This window comes from Megalobrama amblycephala, linkage group LG5 (genome assembly GCF_018812025.1).
Source record: "Megalobrama amblycephala isolate DHTTF-2021 linkage group LG5, ASM1881202v1, whole genome shotgun sequence".
Classification (NCBI taxonomy): Eukaryota; Metazoa; Chordata; class Actinopteri; order Cypriniformes; family Xenocyprididae; genus Megalobrama; species Megalobrama amblycephala.
Window position 1 is genome coordinate 22,461,814 of NC_063048.1, and position 22,546 is coordinate 22,484,359.

The 22,546-nt window shown below is 36.3% G+C and overlaps 1 protein-coding gene across 1 annotated transcript in view; it reads right to left on the bottom strand.

The window, feature by feature from the left end:
- Positions 1-3,382: 3,382 nt before the first annotated feature.
- chst15 (carbohydrate (N-acetylgalactosamine 4-sulfate 6-O) sulfotransferase 15) overlaps positions 3,383-22,546 on the bottom strand; it is a 33,226-nt gene continuing 14,062 nt past the window's right edge. The window contains exons 2-8 of the mRNA XM_048191262.1: positions 10,840-11,673; positions 7,863-8,202; positions 7,447-7,590; positions 6,646-6,802; positions 6,335-6,491; positions 4,456-4,603; positions 3,383-4,294 (exon numbers count right to left, since the gene is read on the bottom strand). Coding sequence (XP_048047219.1) covers positions 4,110-4,294; positions 4,456-4,603; positions 6,335-6,491; positions 6,646-6,802; positions 7,447-7,590; positions 7,863-8,202; positions 10,840-11,268 — 1,560 coding nt within the window. The 5' untranslated portion in view covers positions 11,269-11,673 and the 3' untranslated portion in view covers positions 3,383-4,109. The remainder of the gene's footprint in view (positions 4,295-4,455; positions 4,604-6,334; positions 6,492-6,645; positions 6,803-7,446; positions 7,591-7,862; positions 8,203-10,839; positions 11,674-22,546) is intronic.

The window sequence follows — 22,546 nt, forward strand, 5'->3', positions numbered from 1 at the left end:
AGTTGAAGTCGGCCGCGTGCCGCCATCTTGTAGCAGAACTTCACTTGCGTTAGCATCCCATTGACTCCCATTCATTTTGGCGTCACTTTGACAGCGAATAACTTTACATCTGAGGCGTTTAAAGACTCCATTTGTCCATTATTTATTTCTAAAGATACACGACAATGTATAAAGGGCTCCATTACCTTCTATGTTACATTATGGCCCCGTAGAAACAGTTTTTGTAAAAATAGGCTAACGATTGCGTCATAACCACTCGACTCTCTGTCGCACAGTAGAGAAATTACCGTACAGACAGGAGGAGAAGCTCGCAGGCAATAGTATGCATTAACTTAATATGGCGTACTGGCGTTACATTTTAAAATACTATACAAAATAATTAATCAGAATACTTACTCCTGCTCACTCACGCCAAAGAACTCCCCGCTCAAGCTCGCCGTCTCTGCAAGATTAACGATGGCAGTTTGTACGCACAGCTACTAGAAGATTTACATCTGTCAGACAGGTTGCTGACGTCATCAAGCTTAGTTTGAGTCTGCGTGTCAGAAACGGAAGTGCTAAAAATCGCTAAAAATGGGCTTCACTTGTCTCAATTGAGTTCCAATGGGGTCGCTGTGTCCATTTCTTTTACTGTCTATGTTCAGAACTCTATGGGTGACGTCACGGACGCTACGTCCATATTTTTTTTACAGTCTATGGACAGAACACGTAACACGCATGACGTGTGTTGTGTAGACGCCCCCGTCGAGAATACCAAGTATGTTTTGTTTATGGCCCGTCCAACTACAGTACAATTTTTGAATAGGAAACTTGTCTTTACGATCATTTCTCACCCAAAAATAAACATTCTGTCATCATTAGGCCACTCACCAGTCAGTCCAGTTTCTTCACTGGAATGGCAATGAATGCATTGTCATTCTAAAGCCATACTTTTGAGCAACCAAAGGAAATGTATCGTGGTTCACTTAAAATCTGGCATAGCTTTCAAATCTTGCACACTATAACACACGCATATTTAAATTATCCGCCACAGCAGTGAAAACGTATTCTATGTATGTCTACTATTGTATAGTAAGCAAATGAGTCAAATGAGTAGGCTATGTCCAAATACACAGTAGTGATGGGAAGTTCGGATCATTTTACTGACTCTGACTTTTGAGTCTCGTTCAACAAAATGAACGAATCTTTTTTCGAGTCATTTCGTTCATTTTAGCAAAATGTAATTAAAATATTACGTGTTACTTCCCCAACACATCTACTACTTATGCAAACATTGATCCCACTACAAACAATACAAAACTACAATGCTATAAGATTCAGAAATTATTAATTCATTACCTGGGTCTTCAGTTTATGACAAGCTTATTAAGCTCACCTCACCTCTTGTCTGACAAGTCTTCGGGTTTAAGTCATTCCTTAATGACATGACAGGCAGTCCCATGCTAAACCAATGCATTCTGAGCCGGAAAGAGAACTGATTAGTTCATTTCAAAGTCTTTCGGGTTTTGAGTCGTTCCTTAAACACGTGACAGACCCATACGCTATTTCTGACATTTCTGTCACTGTTTTTGTTACTGTTTCTTGAGGATCTGTGGTGTGTTATTATAAATAAATAAAGCCCTGTTATAAATAAAATATTGATTAATTTATCTTTTTGACTGTCTATCTGTAAATAAACACTAGGCTATATAATAATATAATAATCCAAGCCTACAATACAAAGTATTTATAGCCTAGTTTGTTCATTTTTACTCCAATTTTGAGTTTGCTGTTATAATAATTGCTTTTCCTAGGCAGACTTGACATATTGGTCTAATATAAGAAGATTGCTCAAAAAGGACATAATGACATAAATTAAAAGCAAATAACATTTTGAATTTGAATTATTAATGTTAGTTTAAAACATCAAGGTTATGATAACTTCAGCTTTAACAGTTGTAACACAAACTCAAACAAAACTGGAGAGTTAACGTTATTTACTAATAAATATAATGTGCTTGGGTCACACAGCATAGTGTATGGGTATGTCACGTGATTAAGGAACGACTCAAAAACCCGAAAGACTCATAAAAAGAACTAATCAATTCTCTTTCCGGCTCAGAATGCATTGGTGTATGGGTCTGTCACGTGATTAAGGAACGACTCAAAAACCCGAAAGACTCATAAAAAGAACTAATCAATTCTCTTTCCGGCTCAGAATGCATTGGTAGCGTATGGGTCTGTCACGTGATTAAGGAACGACTCAAAACCCGAAAGACTCATGAAATGAACTAATCAATTGAATCATCAGGTGAACTACTTCTAGCAGTACAGAACCTGTAGAATATTGCACATGCGCGACTGAACGAATCACCCCCCGAGACGACTCGTTCTTCCCGAGTCACATTAAAGATTCGTTCAAAATGAACGAATCATTCAAGAACGACACATCACTAATACACAGTACTCACGAATACGTGTTCTTATCAAGATGGCCGCCGCGTGCCCGTGAACTCCACGAGGCCGTAGAGCGTTCAGGAACGCCGCCCTTGCGGCCACGACGTCACCTCTGCCGATAACGCAGTGATACCCATCGTCTATCTATATTCTTCATTCACAAACAAAAGTGGCTTAAATCTCCCTTAAGCTTTCCTCTTTTTCTTGCTGAATTTAACTCCTTTATTTTATCCCTCAGACTTCTATAAATAACAAAAAAAGTAAAAAATTTTGGATGCATTATGATGGTTTATATAAAGATGTGATTTAACCTAATTAATGTGTTCTTCTTTTCTTTATTATTTCATATTGATGTATGCAAACTCAGGATATTTGTTTTCTGTTCTTTTAATGTATGATTATTCATTGTAACAGACACAACCACATTTTATTCCTGTGAAAGAGATTTTTGATCTCAGTGAGTGTTTTCCTGGTTAAATAAGGGTTAAATAATAAAAATAAAAAAATAAAAAAATATTTCTCTGATCCTGTATGTATATTCAAATTTTGCAATAAAAAACAAACAAAAAATCTATCTATGCGGCATTGCATCACCAAAGTGGATTTGGAGAAGGGCCGCAAAGGGCATCATATGAATCATAATTGTTGATGTTCCTAAGCCCTTCATCCTCCAGCCCCATCCGAAAATAAACATTTAATTATTTTTTAGTAGATTTTCACCAGCAACCATTTTTAAAAGCTCTTAACATTCACAGTTTTTGTTAGGGTACTTTACAAATAATCTTACACCAACATTTCTGAAATATAGCATATGACCGAAAACTTATTGTAATCTACTGACAGGCCGGGAGAAGTGTTTTATTAAGTATTCATTAAAATTAATTAAAAGTGTTAATTAGTTTCCATGTATATTATCAGTGACTTCAGTGTATCTAAGACACTTACATAAAAATATTTTTCATTTATTTTTGATTTATCTTACTATTACCAGTTCATGTGACAAATTGAGTTAAAGAAACACTATTTATTGCAATTCAATCAGAAGATATCAAAGTTGAATTAAGTGGGAATGGATGTATTCTTGCCCTTGTCTCTGTACAGTCACAATAACAGATTACAACATTAAAATTACATTACATTGACACCAGATGTCATTCACCCAGTACAATGTCCACGATGGCTTTTGTGTTCTGTTTCCACAATCCTTTATATTGTCTTTTATATCTAGTTCTGACCTTTCAGGCAACAACTGGCCCTCTCACATTTTTCTCAGAGCTAAACTCTTAAAGCTGTAACAGCCACATTGACAGCACTTTTATTATTTAATATTAGTTGTGTTTAGTGTATATTAATTCTGACTGCTGCCTTTTCTGTTTATTTGTTGAAACACCTTCCAGATCCATATGAATTGTCTTTCTCAGTGGTCATTCTGACCAAATACCCTCTGAGTATCAAAGTGCAATAATGAAAGTGTCCAGCACCAAATAACCAAAGAAAAAATAAAAAAATAAAGTCAGTGGTATCACTATATAGAAAAAGTTTGCTTTAATTTAAATTCTGGCCAAAGGTGATACCAGCCACCCAGTACTGGCCTAACAAATCTAATAGTGTTAAATTTGTATCACTTTGTCTATTACAATTATATATGTCTGTTCATTCCCTCTTCCTCAGGGCTACGTCCAGAGAAAGGCAGAGTCCTTTAGAACCAGTGCCAGGCGCTGGTTAAACGGCCTGTAGAAGTTCTGCAGGATCTCCTTGGTTATGGATAGCATTGGACCAAGATTTCGATTGGCTGGTCGTCTTGTGTTGGAGGCAGGGCTCTTCGTGATGTCTGCTTCCTTCTGCAGAGTTAGAGGACCTGAAGGGTCGATGAAGCACAAACCCACGGTCATTGAAATAATAAATTCTTGCACTTATTTGCACATAATGACAAATTTATGAAGACTTCAGGAGGTTAAACAAACAGACACACGTTTTCGTACTTTATGTATGTAGAAGCATGAAAACTACGTAACTTACCCAACTGAAGAAATTCAAAGACTCTCCGCATTGTGATTTTCCGGTTGGCAGCATGATCCTCCAGTCGTAGGATGAGTATCTGCTCTCTGCTGAAAACACTTAGCCAGTCTAGCAGGTACATGACATACAGTCCCACATGAAGCCTCACCTACAAAAAGGAGAAATACAGTGCCACTATGTTTTTATATAATACTATAATTTAAGAGCCATCTGTGGCCCCCAGGGAAGTTAGTTGAAGTGAATGCATGAGTTTCATGTGTTCCCCCAACAGAGGGACCCAAAGGTTCAGTATAACATTTAGCAGTGAGACAATCCTTCCTTTTTTCCGTTTTATAACAGATTTTATGTACTGCTATATATCACGGTGATATAGTTACTATATATTGTTAAAAATAGCTTCTGATGTAAACATCAGGTATACTTTGTATTTAATATATTATATTATAATACCAGGATTAGACAACATTCTTTTTCAATTTTCAATTCAGAGACAAATTTCAACTATTTTGCTTGATATGTAGATATGAATAATAATCTTATACAAATAAAAATCTATTGATTATATATTATATTCTGGGAAATGCTGTAAATAGGTTACTATGGTCCACAAAATGACAATTAATTTAGTTATAGTGAAATAACAATTCAATTGATACCTTCAGAATATAACAGACATTCTCAATTCGATTGGTGGCGCAACAATGGTGCAACAACCCTCTATTTGCATTTATTCATTGTTGGGTAAGTTACTCTTTTAAAAATGTAATACATTACTAGCTACTACTTACATCTTCAACAGTATAATTAGATTACTGGACTAATTACTCTCTCTAAAAAGTAATGCATTACTTATAGGTTATTACTAATAACTTTCTAAATCCAATATCAACCTCAGTTAGTTACAAGGATAGACATGAAACTGCTCTTTTAATATAATAAATAATATAAAATTGAATAAATTATTCTTGAACTGACTAAAGTATTTAAATGCAGAATGTTAAAATTAAAAACATACATTTTAACATTAAACGTTACATTTTTGATGTTAAATCCACTATTATTTTATGTAGAATTGTTCTATATAGTATTTAATGCAGTTACATCCAAAGTACCTAATTAAATTACAGAAAAATTAAGAGTGATCCATTACTTTACTGTTTCAAGGGAAAAGTAATTAAATAACAGTATATAATTACTTGAGTATCTCTGATTATATTACATCCAATTTACTGTAACAGACTAAGCAGCAATGATGCAGCAATCCATAGTTTTGCTGCTTCATCAACCAGCTTTACCAGCATCACAGCCATAAATCATTCATGACTTTGATCCCCAGATCAGTGCAGCAAAACAATGTACTTTTCAAAACACATTTAGTTTTTTCTAAAACTGCTTTCATTTCACCTTCCAACAGCTTTCTCCAGAGGTGAAGATCATCTACTGGCTGCACAGCTTTGGGGAAGAGCCAGAACAGCTCATCCCCTGGTGGGTATATCTTATCTACAAGGCTGCACCTGGTGGCTGAACCAATTACATCATATCACACTGAACGAAATCTGACTCTGACTCACACCAGCCGCCTTTGGTGGCCATCCCTAATGAGAATTACCAACTGTGATGCTTTGGGGAGAAATATCCATCTATCGTTCAGAAGATAACATTTTAAGGAGTTGAAAGAATTGTTTTAGAAACTTGACAACCCCTGTTTTCAATTCACTTTCAGTGCATCATTACTACATCTCTTTTAAATCACACAGGTTTGGAACGACACGAGGTTGAGTAAACGATGACGGAATTTTCATTTTTAGGTGTACTATCTCTTCAAGATAGCAATATCATATTAAATATTCACATCTGAGGTGATTCATGTTGCACTCACAGGCATCAGGTTGTTGAGAGTGGTGTTGTAAATGCAGGAACGGATGGACCTCTCAGCCAAGCAGCCCTCAAACAGATGCAGCGATTCTGATACTCGCTCATGAAAATCCTCCACAGATTTATTAGCCATGCCAAAGTACAGATAGTCTGAGTAAAGCCTGCTCTCTCACACGCAAATACACACAGTGGACAAACACAATAAAAGGTAAGAGGACGATATAAAGAGCATCTCTCACACAGTAGTCTACTGGTTATGATATCTGAACCAGAGAGATAAATATACCTAATCTTATTTGAAAAGTGGATTAGTACCTCTCTACTGGGTCTCTGAGCATCACAATGAATCTGGCATCTGGTTGGACAGCATGAATGAAGTCTTGCACCAGAATAGGAGGCTCCACCCCCTTTCCATTGTCGTAGAAATAAACCCAAGCGTTATTGTCCCACATTGTTGATGCGCTCGCTTCACCTGTCAATCAAAAATGTATATGAAATTATTAAAGTTTATAACCCTGCTTGATCCCAATCAACTTAATATTTCATTTGAAGACAGGAATAATCTGATGAATGATATTCGTTATTCTTTTTGACTGTGTTGTAATTTCCCAGGCCTCTAATTTTATTTTAATACTTCTGGTATGAGTCATAACAAGAGGACAGACCTTAACTATAACATCTGGCACCCCTAATGAGAACGTCTGTGTTTCTAGATGATGTGAATTTAATTGGAGATTTGTTTGCCTCTTTCAGCAGCCACATCAAAAACTATAGGCCTACAATACCTAAAACTGGGGTTCATGAGGGAACTGCATGGAGTTTGTGAGTTGATGGAAAGCTAATCATTAATTGAATTGTAAAATAAATCATTTTAAAATAAAGAAAAATATTTATTTGTTTACTGTACATGCATGTCATGTGACATCAGATAACCATGAACGTGCCGATGTGTTGTTAAATATTTGAAATATTATCTTAAAATCTCAGGGGGTACTTTAAATAAATATTTTATGTCAGAGAGACTCAGCTTACAAATAGTTTGGGAATCCCTGCCTTAAAGAAAGGGCCTACACAAGTAACTAAACCTAAAACACAATTAAAATGAATAAATATTACCAATTATGCTGTCAACTTTTTTGAGGCTTTTGGAGGAGTTGCTCATCAAGTGATCTTGAATCTGATTGGATGCTTGGTCAAAAAGGTCCAGGTAGTCATTCAGTGGATAGGGGTTATTAAGACCATTACTCAACGTGATGATACCTTAAACCAGGGGAAAACAAAGTACAATTATTTCAGTTGTAAAAGAGCTTGCAAACAGAATTACAGGGCATCTGTTCTGCAGCTGTAAAATTTGTGAAATAAACTAAATGTGATAGAACCCAATGATCTGTCTAACATTAAGCAGATGCTTCGCATTGTAAGAAAATGGGAGTGATGCGAGGGATGAACATTTTGCTGGCAAAAAGACCAACCAGCATCATAAATTCACATTTTAAACCATAGGGTTGATTTCTCTTTTTTGTGAAACTCACCAAACCTCTTTCGTGTCCACCAGTGTGGTTCCTTCATAGTGGTGAAATGGACCTCTGGATGTAGCCGTAACCGGTCGTAGAGATCTGTGGTGCCGCACTTAGGCTGACCGATGATGTAAAAGAAGGGCAGGCAGCGCAGGCGGTAATATCTACCTGCATGCTGATGCAGGTGAGCTGGAAACGCCCTGCGCAGGTGGTCATATATTGCTTGGAAGCGCTTTGAGTAAAGGGCATACAAGTTTTTCCCATATGGATCGGCTGTGATATTCCCAAAGAATTCTTCATACCAGCAGGGGTTCTTGAGATGGGGGAGAAATTTCCGAGGAATTGCAGTGAATATCTGTGGATGAGAAAGACCAGAAGGCTTATAATAGTAAACTAAGATGTAAGTGTATTTACTTTATATACACTACTATTCAAAAGTTTGGGGTTAGTAAGTTTTTATTGATCTTAATTGAAATTGTATTAATTAAAAAATTAATACATTTAATTAAATTGATCACAAGTGACAAAACAAAAATGGTGTTTGAACTTTCCAATTCAACTCATGAAGAATTACTGATATATCCTTTGACTTTAAAACTCTCTATAAATATACCCATTTTTATAAAAATGATATGGCATTATCATGAGCTATGAAACTGTTTAAATTTGGTTTGGCATGATATTATTTAGTAGGGATTCTGCAATATCAAAGGGTTAGTTCACCCAAAAATGAAAATTCTGTCATTACTCACCCTCATGTCGTTCCAAACCCGTAAGACTTTCATTCATTTTCAAAACACAAATGAAGATATTTTTGATGAAATCCGAGAGCTTTCTGTCCCTCCATAGACAGCTACGTGACTACCAATTTGACACATTAAAAAGTTCATAAAAAGATCGTAAAACTAATCTAGGCTGGGTTTCCCAATAACGATGTATCTTAGCTCTTAAGAGCGCTTTCTATGAGTGAGGTTACGAACGCTCGCTGCAATTCCACGAGCATTTCCCCGAAAATGCACTTAACATGAATGCGTGAGAACGCGTGAGAACGCGTGCTACTTAAGAGTCGCTGTCCGTTTCTCAAGTGCTTAAATATTACCTTATAAAATCGTATCCTTTAACGTTTAACCTAATAATCGTCACCTGATGTGGATTAGAAAATTGTTCTTCTGGAGGAGGTAGAGCGAAACAAAGATGTAATTTTCAGAAGATTTCTTTAAATTATACATAGGCTATATATATATACAGTCAAACCAACATTTATTCAGACACCTTGAACATTTCATTCATTAATACAGTTTATTCACTATAGTTTAAAAAAAATGGAAATAAAATATGACAAGATCTCATAGTTAAACTAAAACTAACTAAAACTAACTTAAGCAAAACCATGGTCAGGTCAAAGTGTCTGAATAATTTTTGGTCCCAAATTTTTATCAATTTTACTGGTAGTCCACTGTATGAAGAGTTTTTGGGTATAATATGTCAGTTTATTTTGCTATCCTCACTTGCTATCCAGTGTGTGTGTGTGTGTGTGTGTGTGTGTGTGTGTGTGTGTGTGTGTGTGTGTGTGTGTGTGTGTGTGTGTGTGTGTGTGTGTGTGTGTGTGTGTGTGTGTGTGTGTGTGTGTGTGTGTGAAATCAAACTGTGATTCAGTGTTTTTGATGTCCATGTGTTTGCTGAACCACCCAAGGCCTAAGGCCCTATGAAATACTGTAGGAATTCTTATGAGTTTTTCCAAGGGTTTCTGAAGTGAATGACTTTTTTTCAACCATAAACTAAATTTTAAAACATAAACATGCATATCAATAGGCCTATATAAAGGGTATATATTAAGGGTGACAGTAGCACAAATTATGTACTTCATCTAGCCAATTTCTACAGGTGTACAGACAAACTTTTTAGTGCAGACATGTTTTATCAGCACTATTCTACATATTTATGTATATGTATTTTTTTTTTCTTCTTAATGATTTAATTTATAAATTCATTTAAACAAAAAAAGAGTATAAGAGAAAAACAGTCAAAACCCTAGCTATGTTATACACATTGCACTTGAATAAAGTTAAAGGTGTAATCTGCCGGTTGTCCTGTGACCTCATAATCCTGTCTTCTTACGATGCACTTAGGGCTTTACGATTACTCCAGAGCACTCGTAGATCTACGATCATTTTCAGGTGCTACTTAAGTTACAATGCTTTGGGAAACAGACCGTAATATTAAGAATAGTCGTACGATCATTTTTACGAACTTCTTAGGCTTACGATGCTTTTGGGAAACGCAGCCCTGTATGAATTGAGTGGTTTAGTCCAAATTTTCTGAAGAGACACAATCGTTTTATATGATGAACAGATTGAATTTAGGCTTATATTCACATAAACATTCATCAGTTCACACGATGGAAGCTCAAGCATGTTTGCTTGATGTGTGCGAGAACCAATGAGGTTCATTCTCGTGTGTTACACAGCACATTTGAGCTTCCGGAAGAGGTTTGTTCTCGCGCATCAAGCAGGTTCGGTTGAGCTTTTGTTTATGTTTGCTGATCAAAGTTTATATGTGAATAAAAACCTAAAACAAATCTGTTGATCATATAAAGCGATCGAGTCTCTTCAGAAAATTTGGACTAAACCGCTTGATTATGGATTCGTGTTAGTCGCGTAGCTGTCTATGGAGGAACAGAAAGCTCTCCGATTTCATAAAAAGATCTTCATTTATGTTTCGAAGATGAACGAAAGTCTGTTGGGTTTGGAACGACATGAGGGTGAGTAATTAATGATAGAATTTTCATTTTTTTGGGTGAACTAACCCTTTAAAGTTCTGATATTCTTTATTTAAAACACCCACACTCAAGGGTTAAATCTTTAATATAATTGCTATCTATAATCTAAAGCTTAAAATTCAAATGTTATTTATGATTTTTTTTTATTAATTGTTAAAAAAAATCCAGTATATTTTGCAATTGTATATAACAATGTAACTCAAATGCACATACGTTTGCCTCTTTCTCTCTCACTTCTCCCAGGTCAGGCACTTTTCTACGACTGAAATCCACTTTGGCCACAATGCTCCTCACCACCTCTCTCACCACTGTGTAGTCAGTAGTGAAGGACAGATTAAGGGGATGCTGTGCCGGACGAGACACTACGGTAAGGTGATACGGTGACGGCGTTAAAAAGAGCCCTTTCTGATCCCTCGTCAAGATGTAGGATGCCATGATTAGAACAGTTACCGTAAGTCCAAAAAGGAAGCTTAAGATTTTGATTTTCCGTACAGACCCGAGTGTCGGCGGGCCCCATGCCTGATGTTGTGCTCTGTTGTTTTCTATGACAGTCCATACACTCGTCCACCTGTTGCTGGGCTTGTTTTTGCAGTACTCCAGGTTTTTTTCAGGGGCGTTTAGAAGGCCATACTTGTGGTCCATTTTTGTGTGTTACATTAGATGTGTTTTCTTTGCATATAAAGTGAATCCCATCAATGTGAGTTATTGTACAAGGTCTGCTCCATCATAGCGCCATAACCCAAAAGATCTGTGTTTTGCCAATGAAATCAACATCTTTCATGCAGCAGATGCTGTGTGGCTTCAGGTCATTGTTTATGATGGGATGTTTGTGGGCATGAAGACAGACAGCGGAATGAGCAGGGCTTCCCGCACACGTGGCGAGGGGCAAGACGTGTGGGAGACGACTGGAGCACTCCTTCAATTTAGCTGCCACAAATGACACAGCGGCAGCGGGGTTGACAGCGCACCAGCACAAACACACTGCAGATTTAGTTGTCAAGGTCATAAACGACCCAACAGCAGCTCAGATAACAGAAAGATCTATTCCTGCAAGACAAAAAAAAACAATAAACCGTAAATACACAAAGTTGATTCATTGATTTAAATCTTGGAGGGTGGATGTTGGTTTCTGTCTTTCACATATGCCAGTAACTCTGTGATGGGGTTTGGATAAGCATCAGAGTAAGAATGGCAGGAAGATCACACAGGCCACAGACTGCGTGGCATATGGTGTGTGTGGGTATGTATGTACGGCTGCACAGTGTATGTGTGTTGTTTGTGTTTTGGAGAGTTTAATCCATTTAGACATGATAGCCTAAGGACATGCCTAATTAAGAACATAGTAGACCAGCTGCATGCTAATAGGTACATTTATTTGACAACCTCCACGCCTTCTCTTTCTCTGTTCTGCTCTCTGTGTCTTTCTTACTTACTGTTTCTTTCATTCCTGCACTCTCAGAAAAAAAGGTACAAAAGTCACTGGGGCAGTACCCATTCAAAACGTACATATTGGTACCAAAAGTGGAAGTATTATTACCTAAATGGTACATATAGACCCTTTTCACGGACTATGATGATAGTTTTAACGGTCATCAATATCGTAAATCCTGCAAAGTTTTTTATAGTTTCATTTTTTTTAAAACGTATGTACATTTATAACACTATACTTAGTATTTATATTACCTTTACATCAAATGACAAAAACCTAGTTAACGCTGCTGTGAGGGTGTTTCTAATGCAGCAGCTATGGGACAGTAAAAATGACATCTTTCTGTATTCTGACTGCCGTTATCAATCGCTCTCTCTATTTTTTTGTGAAAACACTATTGTGGAGTTTTTCTTTTGCTATTTGAGAAAATGGAAACACACAAAAAAAAAAAAATGTATTGAAGTATTCTCTCATTCACCACTAGAGAATTTTACCCAACTATGATGACTTCCGCTTCTGAGAAATGTGGAAAGGGTCTATTAGAACCTTTTTAAAGGGTACTGTCTCAGCTTTTTTTTTTTTTTTTTTTTTTTTTTTTTCAAGAGTGTGGCAATGACACAAATGATAAAAGAAATAGAATTTCAGAGAAAAGAGGTGGCAAAGGGTGTGGAGGAGATGGAAATGCAGGGTTTGACCTGCCCTAATCAAGACCTGAAAACACCAAATGAAGTCAAAAACAAAAGCCTTAGTGTCTTAAGGCCAATTCACAACGCACAGACAAACACCAACAAACACATTTGTTGGGTTTTTCTCTGATCCAGTGTGTTACCCCCAGGGGCGCAGGAGACTGAGCGGAATGCGAGAAATGATGTATAACAGGGCCCTAAATTGTAATGGACTGGAGCTCACGGTTCACATCGAGAGAAATGGGAACGCGGGGGCACCGCGATGCGACCGCAAAGGGACATTTTCACTTTCGCGATCAAAGTTCATAGATATCTCTTTTATAGATGCCGTCAATGCTTTTAACTTTCTAGATGTAATTACCGAAATCAAAACAAGCCAGCTCGCGCGTCAACCTGAGAGATCAGCCTCCTTACCTTAAAGTGTCAAATTTCTCGGTTTCTAAATGACCGGTTTGGCTTGATTGACAAACGCTAACGTTCGGCCACAATTTATATACCATCGACCTGTCCTAAAACGTTAGCACGCTGTGATCGATTGCTTGGAGATCGCGTGTTTATCCGTTCGAGAGCACATTTCCTGTTCACATCTGCGACAAAACAGTTGAATATTTACGAACAAAAGTTCACAGAAACGTGAAAATGGTCTCATTTGAAAGAAAATATCCTAAGCAAAAAAGATGATATATTGTGACTTATTGAAGCAGCCCTTATCAAAAGTGCGGGGGTCGATTTCTGTCTTTTCAAAACTGCGGGGGTCCTGACCCCCCTGTCCCCCGTGCCAACGGCGCACCTGGTTACCCCTGTTGGCGTCTGGAGTTGGTTGGAGTTTTCGCCTGACTGACAATGTTCAATCAGTGTTTGTTGGTGTCTGTTGGGGTAGAGTTATTTTTCATAAAATTCTAAAATCCAACTGCCAACTTGTTTGCTTGGCGTTTGTTGGTTTTTGTCTGTGAATTGGCCTTTAGAAGTTTCTATACATACAGAAGTTGTATAGATAGAATTATTTATTCATACAATTAAACGTTATTTACACTACTGTTTGGGTTGTAACTGTTTTCTATCTTATTATATTTTAAGATGTAAGGTATTCCTGTGATTGCAAAGCTGAATTTTCAGCATCATTACTGCAGTCTTCAGTGTCACATGATCCTTCAGAAATCATTGTATATATGCTTCGGTTTGTTTCGGGTTGTTTTTCTAAAACTAATGGCTTCATTCTTGATAAATATCTGCAAGTGAATATTTAGGACCAGCATGCTCTAATTACTTCCTTGTAATTGTGTGTTTGTATCAAACTCAAGGACACTTCCTTCCCATCTCTTCCTACAAACTTCACAAGTCAAGCTTGGGCACAAAAATGAACAACAAATCATTTCTCCTCAATGTAGACCTATGGCTCGTTTATCGCTGAATATGCAGGGTTGGAAATTCTAGAGCAGGGCTTTTTTTTTTTTAAATCCTTTTATTTTGGCAAATTAAAGGGCCTGCGGGATCCTCTGGTGGACGGTTTGCCTTCATAATTTCAACAGACAGTTCAGGGCTGTTATTTACCGCCTAATTGTGGTTAAATTTACCTTGGGGAGATCATTAACAGAAATGTGACTCTACCGAAGCCCACACAGACCACAGTATTCCATGCTGAACTAATAAATAGATGTGGGTCTCATAAATTATAGATAATTTCCTATTTATGCATGAAAATAAATGGTTTGTATAACGCTCAGAGAGAGAGAGACAGAGAAATAGGGAGAGATTAATGAAAGAAAAAGAGAGGGAAGGTAGTCAAAGGAGGACATGTGCGTTCCCATGGAGATGAAGGCAGGTGTCATTGATCTGTGTTGCTATGGAAAATAGACTCTGGGATTGTTTGTATGTGTACGCTGACCTTAAATGACATCCTAGTGACAGATTGTGTGCCCTGAGTCACGTTGATTGAAAATAATTGAGGTCTCGCTATCTGTGCCGAAAATAAGAGTTTGAGGTAAACCGTAGCAATGAGGACCTTCGTCGCTGTCAGCGTGGGTGTTTATTTTAAGCAGAAGCGTTCATTTCTGATGACTTTAACATGGAGTTGGGCTGACGTGTGCTGCCACTTTAAATATATTTCGGAATAACAAACCCAGCTCTAAGTGTGGGGAGGTGAGACATCTGCGTGCGTGTTTTCATTATGGATCTGACTGAAGTAGAGGAGGAGCCCGGGACAGTGAGAGGATGCGTTAGTGTTGAAATGAGCACTCGCTGCGGGAATGCCACAGCAGTCCACAGCTCAATGATTCATTACTGAGAAGCTCCATCATTATGCTTGTCAATCAAAACGACAAGTGAGGAGCTGTACAAAGTGCTTGCCTATTGATGCTTTTGATGTTGTTTATGCAAAACTGGCACAGTCCAAAGCTTCTTACAGGTTAAAGGGATAGTTCACCTAAAAATAAACTATCCCTTCTGTTATCATTTACAAAGTTATCTGTTTTAGAGTGTAATTTGTGCACAACAAGTGTCATTTTAAAAAAAATACTTACAGTTTAGAAACTTTAAAGGCATGGTTCACACAAAAGAATGGAAATAACTGCATCATTTATTCACCCTCATGACGTTTCAAACCTGTATGATGTTCTTTCTTCTGTGAAAAGTGATATTTTGTAGAATGTTTCAACTAGTTTTGTCCATACAATGAAAGTCAGTGGGGTCCAAACAACATTGGACTGCAATGACTTTTATTGGATGGACACATTTTTTTTTTATTTTTCAAATGATCTTCTTTTGTGTTCCACAGAAGAAAGAAAGTCATACAAATTCATTGGTGGTGGTTGAGGAGATTCCCCCTTCAATATGTAAAGCACTTTGAGTGCCCAGAAAAGCGCTATATAAATGTAAGGAATTATTAATTATTATTATTATTATTATACAGGTTAGAAATGACATGAGGGTGACTAAATGATGACAGATTTCACATTATTTTTTGATTGAACATTCGATTTTCAATTTTTCTTTTCAAGTTAAACAAATTTTCATTAGTGCTGCCTATGTCATTGTTATTTTTAGTTTAGTTGTAGTTTTATAGTGTTCTAGTTAGTTAAATTAGATGCACCGATTGATCGGCCAGGGATCGGATTCCGATTCCGAGCCGATCTTTTTTGTTACCAGCGGCACAGGCAATAACGTCAAATGCGCGTTCCTGCTTTCTTCTCTGTCACGGTGAAGTGACACACATCCGCGCGGGCGCCTCTTCTCTCTCACTCGCCTCATTCGCTCCGGTTAAACAGTGCTTACTGCGCATAAATTTTAGTCATTCCCGCAGGTTTCGCGCTCACACCGAAAGCGCGCGCCCCACTGATCTATATTAGTGAAGCGAACAAGCCACGCTCAGTCTCAAACAGAGACAGAAGCCAAACAGACTCACAAGTACCAAAACGAGTAGCATAATGCGCTTAAACTGTCAAATACATACAAAAGTATGTCAAAACCAGCGGCACAGGCAATCTTGGCGAGTATACAGATAAATACAGTCAGTTTTTAATCGTTAAATAGCTAAGAAAGTGAACCCATGTTGTGTGTAACAGTATTGGGTCCGTTAAACACCGTTCATAAACTCTTAAAGGGACAGCAGTCCAATATTCCTGCTGCTGTCTGTCATGTCAATCAAAGAACAAAAGACAAAGAAAATCAATTTCAGCTCTTGACTGAATAACTTTAATGGTAAGAATTGATCTGTATTAATATTTAATAAAGACTACAGAAATTAATGTAACCAATGTAAAATAACACTGAATGTGTCTTTTCTTACCTGAATAGAAACCCAGTTAACCCAAAAAAAACTTCATAGTTTCATAGCTCTCTTTATTCTATTGCATTCATTTAAGCTGTTTATATTTTATTACTGACTTTTACTTTTTTTTTTTTTTTTTAATGAAAATAAAACTTTGCATTGAAGAAAAGTATTTTTTGAAAAGTAAATTTTTGTTTGTATATGTTGTCAATTATAGTTCTTAGAAAGAAAATAGGAATCGGCAAAAATCGGTATCGGCCGATCACACTAACAAAAAATCGGAAATCGGAATCGGCCAAGAAAAATGCAGTCGGTGCATCTCTATTAATTTTTATTTCAATTTTAATTTTAGTTCTCAAAGTTATGGCTAACTGGTAGGTTTTTATTTATTTTTTTTTAATCCAATGATTTTAAAGTTACATTTTCTTGCATTTTCATGTTAAATGCAGGCAGGTTATATATGTTTAAAGTGTACAATTAATTGTAATTATTTTAGTATAGATGGAGACATGAAAAGTCAAAACTTCGTCGTTTGTCCAAAAAAAAGTTTTTATTGAAACCAAGCTCAGAAAACGACTAGTTATTATGTCACTATGCGACAAAAGACCCCCCTCAGCAGAAGATCAGAAGGGATCTTCTACATCATTTCCTGTTTAGCCCCCCGAATCACGCATGTCGTGAAGTAGTAAATACGAGAGAGACGCAAACACAGGATTACTCCAGCAACAAAACAATAGAGATGAGAGATTACAAAACATTTTGCAATGCCATGCTGTGGAAAATAACAGTTTTGCATTGCCTTCATTGTGATCCTAACATTAAGAAAGCATGGATGAACTTTATTTTTAATGAAGTTCCAGATTGCATCAGTAAGACATGGTTCATGTTCGCTTAATTTTACTGCAGATTCATTTTTAAAACAGTTCGACACAGGCTTTTCAGAGAGACTGAAAATAAAAGATGATGCAGTACCGACTATATTGGATCATAATGTCGCAACACACAAGTGTAATGTTTTAACCATGTGTCACTATTGCTTTGTCTGTTACAGATCATTTGATATCTTTACTAAGAGTCTCTACTTTTACTTTACTGAGAATGATGAACAATGGATATAAGAATGACAGTGCGACAAACAATGGTCATTAATTCATAATTTGTTTACACAAAACACTTGAAGTAAACTTTAAACTTATGTGCCACAACCAAGACTTAAAAAGCATATGTAATATGCATAAATGTTTCACAGTTTCAACTATGTAACAAGATGAACACCTTTCTATAGCGTCTTCGTTTCAACACTAATATAATATCAAAAAATACAACACTACCACACAAATCCATAAGGAATAAATATAAATATTTATTTATATTTGAAAATTATTTTAATTTGCAAAACTGTTACCCATTTACAGCAATGGGCGTTTACTTCCAAGTCTTGAATGTGGTACGCCTATCAAAATGGAGTGTTTCAAAGAGAGGGTCAAAAACAGGATAGAAAATAGCCTAGTACTTGTAAATTAGGATGTTTTTAACATTTAGGATGTTTAAAAATTAACATTATAAGCGGACCTCAGAGAACATTATAAAAAAGTTTTAGAAAAAATGCAGTTCATGACCCCTTAGCACTGTTTCAAACAGGTTTTTTAGTTTAGTTTTATTTATTTTTTTGTGAAAGCCATGGTAACCCATACTCTGAATTTGTCCTCTGCAATTAATCCATCCAAGTTAGTGCACACACACATTAGCAGTAGTGAGTAGTGAACACACACACCCGGAGAAGGAGTCAGCCATTTTGCTGTGGCGTCTCGGGAGCGATTGGGGGTTAAGTGCCTTGCTCAAAGGCACCTCAGTCATTTCCTGCCGGTATTGAGAATCGAACCCGCAACCTTCGGGTAGGGCTGGGACAATAAATCGATGCATCACTCAATTCTGAGATTTTCCGAATGCATCGCAATTCCTTCTCAAAACAATTATGAGCTTAGTTAGTTTTTAACAGCAGATGCCACTCGAGGCTAGTTTTAACCAAACGCTCAAATGCTCACAAAGAGCTCTGAAGAGCGCTTGTGCGTTCGACTGAGTCTGAGAATGTACTTCCACGTCAGAATGATTTTATGATGCGAGATTAATGTAAACAGTCCACTGAAAACCCACTTGTAATTGTAAACCTTTTCAAACTTTATGAATTATTATTTTATAGAAGGTTCAAGTGGTGTAAGGTTCAAGCAAGCAGAGTACAGCTGTTTCTAAAGTACACAGTGACACCTGCTGTTAAAAACTAAGCTCAGAATCAATTTGAGAGGGAATCGTTTTGCATTCAGAAAACCTCAGAATCGATCCAGAATCATTTCTCGATTTACGATGCATCGACTTCCAGCCCTACCTTCGGGTTACCAGTCTGACTCTCTAACCCCAAACTCACACCACTACAACAACAACAACAACAACATTTATTTATAAAGCACATTTAAACACAATGTAGATTGTTCCAAAGTGCTGTACAAAGTCCAAAACAGATCTACACAAGAATAATTAACAAGTTTCCAAATGCTGATTAAGCCATTGTTGCTATGTTGGGTTGGTAATCATACTCTTGAAGTAGTGTTTGGTGTCAGGATGCTGTGATGGGCTGCAGGACATTTTTCACATACGTCTCTCTGAGCCCCCTTCCTCACCCATTTCCAGAGTCATAAAAAGAGGGTGGCAGAACTGTCAAGACCACTGCCTCCGAACACAGAGGCTACTCTGTCCGTGCCAGCCAGTGCCATGACTAACTGATCAGAGTATGCAGAAATGGATCCGGGTGGATGGAAGGGAATGCCAAGGATCCGGGGGGAATGTCATAGCTTAAGCTGCAGCCCACAATACACCACGGGAAAACAATACTTAAGTTGGTATATTGTGAGGAGAAGCATAGCAGTAGGAGGGGCAGAAGATCTGTGGATGCCTGTGCATACACAGTGGTCATAAAAAAATTTGTACAATCAAGCAACACAAAAAAGAATGAATGTCATTGCATTAGATAACAAAATATCAAACCAAGTGACATTTCCGGACAAACATACTTTCAAAGTAAAAGGTTTTGAATGATAAAACAATAGATATACACTGCTAAAAACACTGCTAGATATACACTGCTATCTATCTATCTATCTATCTATCTATCTATCTATCTATCTATCTATCTATCTATCTATCTATCTGTCTGACTGTGTCTGTCTGTCTGTCTATCTATCTATCTGTTTGTTTGTCTGTCTGTCTGACTGTGTCTATCTATCTCTCTATCTATCTATCTCAGCTCTCCATCTCAAAGAAGACACAGAAAACAAAATGCTCGCTATCATCTCTTCCTGAGTTAATCTAAATTCTCCTCTAATACACACACGCTCAAAGACACACACATACGGACTAACAAGTACACATTCCATTTGTGCAGTGTCAATAGAGGGAAAACATGCAGGGATAACATCTATTCCACAGTCAGTACAAGTGAGAGGAAATGAATGCATGCAGCAACCATAGAGATGGATAATGAAGCTCAGTGAGGCCGATTCTGAAATGGCATCAGTCAGTTATATTAATATATTGATTACATCAAACTGAATAATCTGTAATGGATGTACTTGATTATATATTCATTGAAGTCACCTATTCAAAATAATACTCTCACTCATCATGAAAGGAGAATCAGGCTTATTATGCGATGATTATTAATGTGTTAAAGCTGGGCTGAAATATCAGGAAATATCCAAAAATGCTCAACAAAAGCATTTTGACAACTACCGTACATAGCCAAATTCAGAGGTCAAAAATTCTTATATTTTTCTTTTTTAAAATAATTTACCACATTTTTCATCAGCTTAACATGAAATCTTATTATTCTGTTTGAATTAAATATTAAAAATATTAAAAAATTAAATATTGTTTTTTTGTTTGTTTGTTTTTTTTTTTAATCAATTTATTTCCAGGTTTAAGTAAAAAAAAAACACTTTTAAACTTTACTGTATTATCTGGCAATGTTTAAACGCAATTATACATAATGTTAGAGAATAGCAAATACTTTCAAATACTTATCATTTAAAGTCTGGTTGCATGTTGCATGTCTTCAATACTAATGCATTAAATTTGTTTCCCGAATGAAAATGACAAGTGTTGATTAAATGCCCTGCAAATGAAATGGAAAAGAAAGACAAAGGACATTATGAGTGAAGGCTCTGAATACAAGGATGTGACATCTGATAAACACAAACCAAAAAAAGCTATGAGAATGACAGTTCAATTAATATAGTCACAGTGTGAAAAACCTCAGACGTTCTAGTCCCCTTGTCAACACTAGACAGCATTTGAAAATGTCTCTTCTGAAGAGAATGGTGAAAATTCAAAGACATATAAAAATATATATGAATTAAGTCAGGGTAAAGGGTTAAGTCATTAAATCAGCGTAAAAATAGAGTAATAAATTTAATAGATATTACCATAATTCCCAGTTGATTGATTGCATTTTGTATTACAAGTTTTCTGAAATGTTTATATATGCAAATGAAGCATTATATTATTAAATATGCACTATTTTAGTTTCATTACATATATTTTCTTTTAGTTTCATATAGAATCATTTCCTTTTTTCCAGCATTTCATATTTCTGTATTCAAAATGTTATATTTAGAACATTAATCTCAGAACTCTATGTAGGCAATTCATTGCAATGTAAATGTTTTTTAATAAATGGTAAGATGGATTTTGTTGATACTGATTTCATTTAATTGGTATAACAGCCCCATAGTTGTTAAATAGTGTAATTAAAATATGATAACAACAATACGTACGTTTTACTTTTTATAAATAATTATAGGAGGAGTGTTTTTTTTTTTTTTTACTTGAGCACCTGCCCTCCAAAATGTCTGTGCATGGCCCTCAATGTTTTTGCCTGTTGTGTCTTGCCTTAAAAGAACAGTTCACCCAAAATGATGCTGTTCAAAACCAGTATGACTTTAAGCTACTTTGAAAAATGTCTCATTTTGTTTTGTGTGCATGTGCGTGCATGCCTGCGTGTGTGTGTGTGTGTGTATTTTTGTGTGTATGCTTGTTTTTGTGATTTATGAGGACACAAATTTGTATAATGACATAGGTATTACACTGGTATTATGACGTAAACATGAAATATGAGGACATTTCATAAGTCTTCATATTTAAAATAGCTTTAAAAACATACTAAACAATGTTTTATGTAAAAATGCAGAGTGTTTTCTGTGATGGGTAGGTTTAGAGCTAGGGGTAGTGTAGGGGGATAGAATATACAGTTTGTGCAGTATAAAAACCATTACGCCCATGGAGAGTCCCCATAAAACCACATATACAAGTATATGTGTGTGTTTGTGTTGTTTGCATGTATATTGAATGTCATTGTATGGGCAAAAACAGTTGGAGCATTTTTTTAAATCTCTTAATTTTTGTTTTGTTTTGGGGTGAACTATCTTTTTAATATCATGTAATTTTAGCAAAAACTGCTCCCGTGCCATCTATCACTGCATTTTTCTTAGAGATATAATGTGCTTTATATTTACTGCATTACATTCAGTGATAATTTTGTGTGATAAATGTAATTTTGAATAAAACAATTGCATAGAAATAAATTTGTATCGCATTAATCCGTTCTAGCAGCACTGGGTATATCTGTGTCTCTGTTTTATCATAGTGACAGCAGCCAATGCATAACCCGAATCAGATTAATACCTACCATTCAGTCATGTTAATTTGCACACGCAGTTTCCGAAATTACTTTCAGACTTGACAGATTACTTTGCAGGTACAATGTAATTTGTTTGCATTGACACTGTCCTTGATTGTGAACTTTTATGGAGACACCCCCCAAATTACATATTCAATCAAAGAAAATCTACACCAATTGACACTGTAAAGAGCTTTTAAGTTTACATGTTTTTATTTACACAAACCTTTACTAAATCAGAGCCTAAATTATTATTATTTGTCACTAAAAACCATGTGACACTAATTTATAGCACTGTGCACTTGGTATTT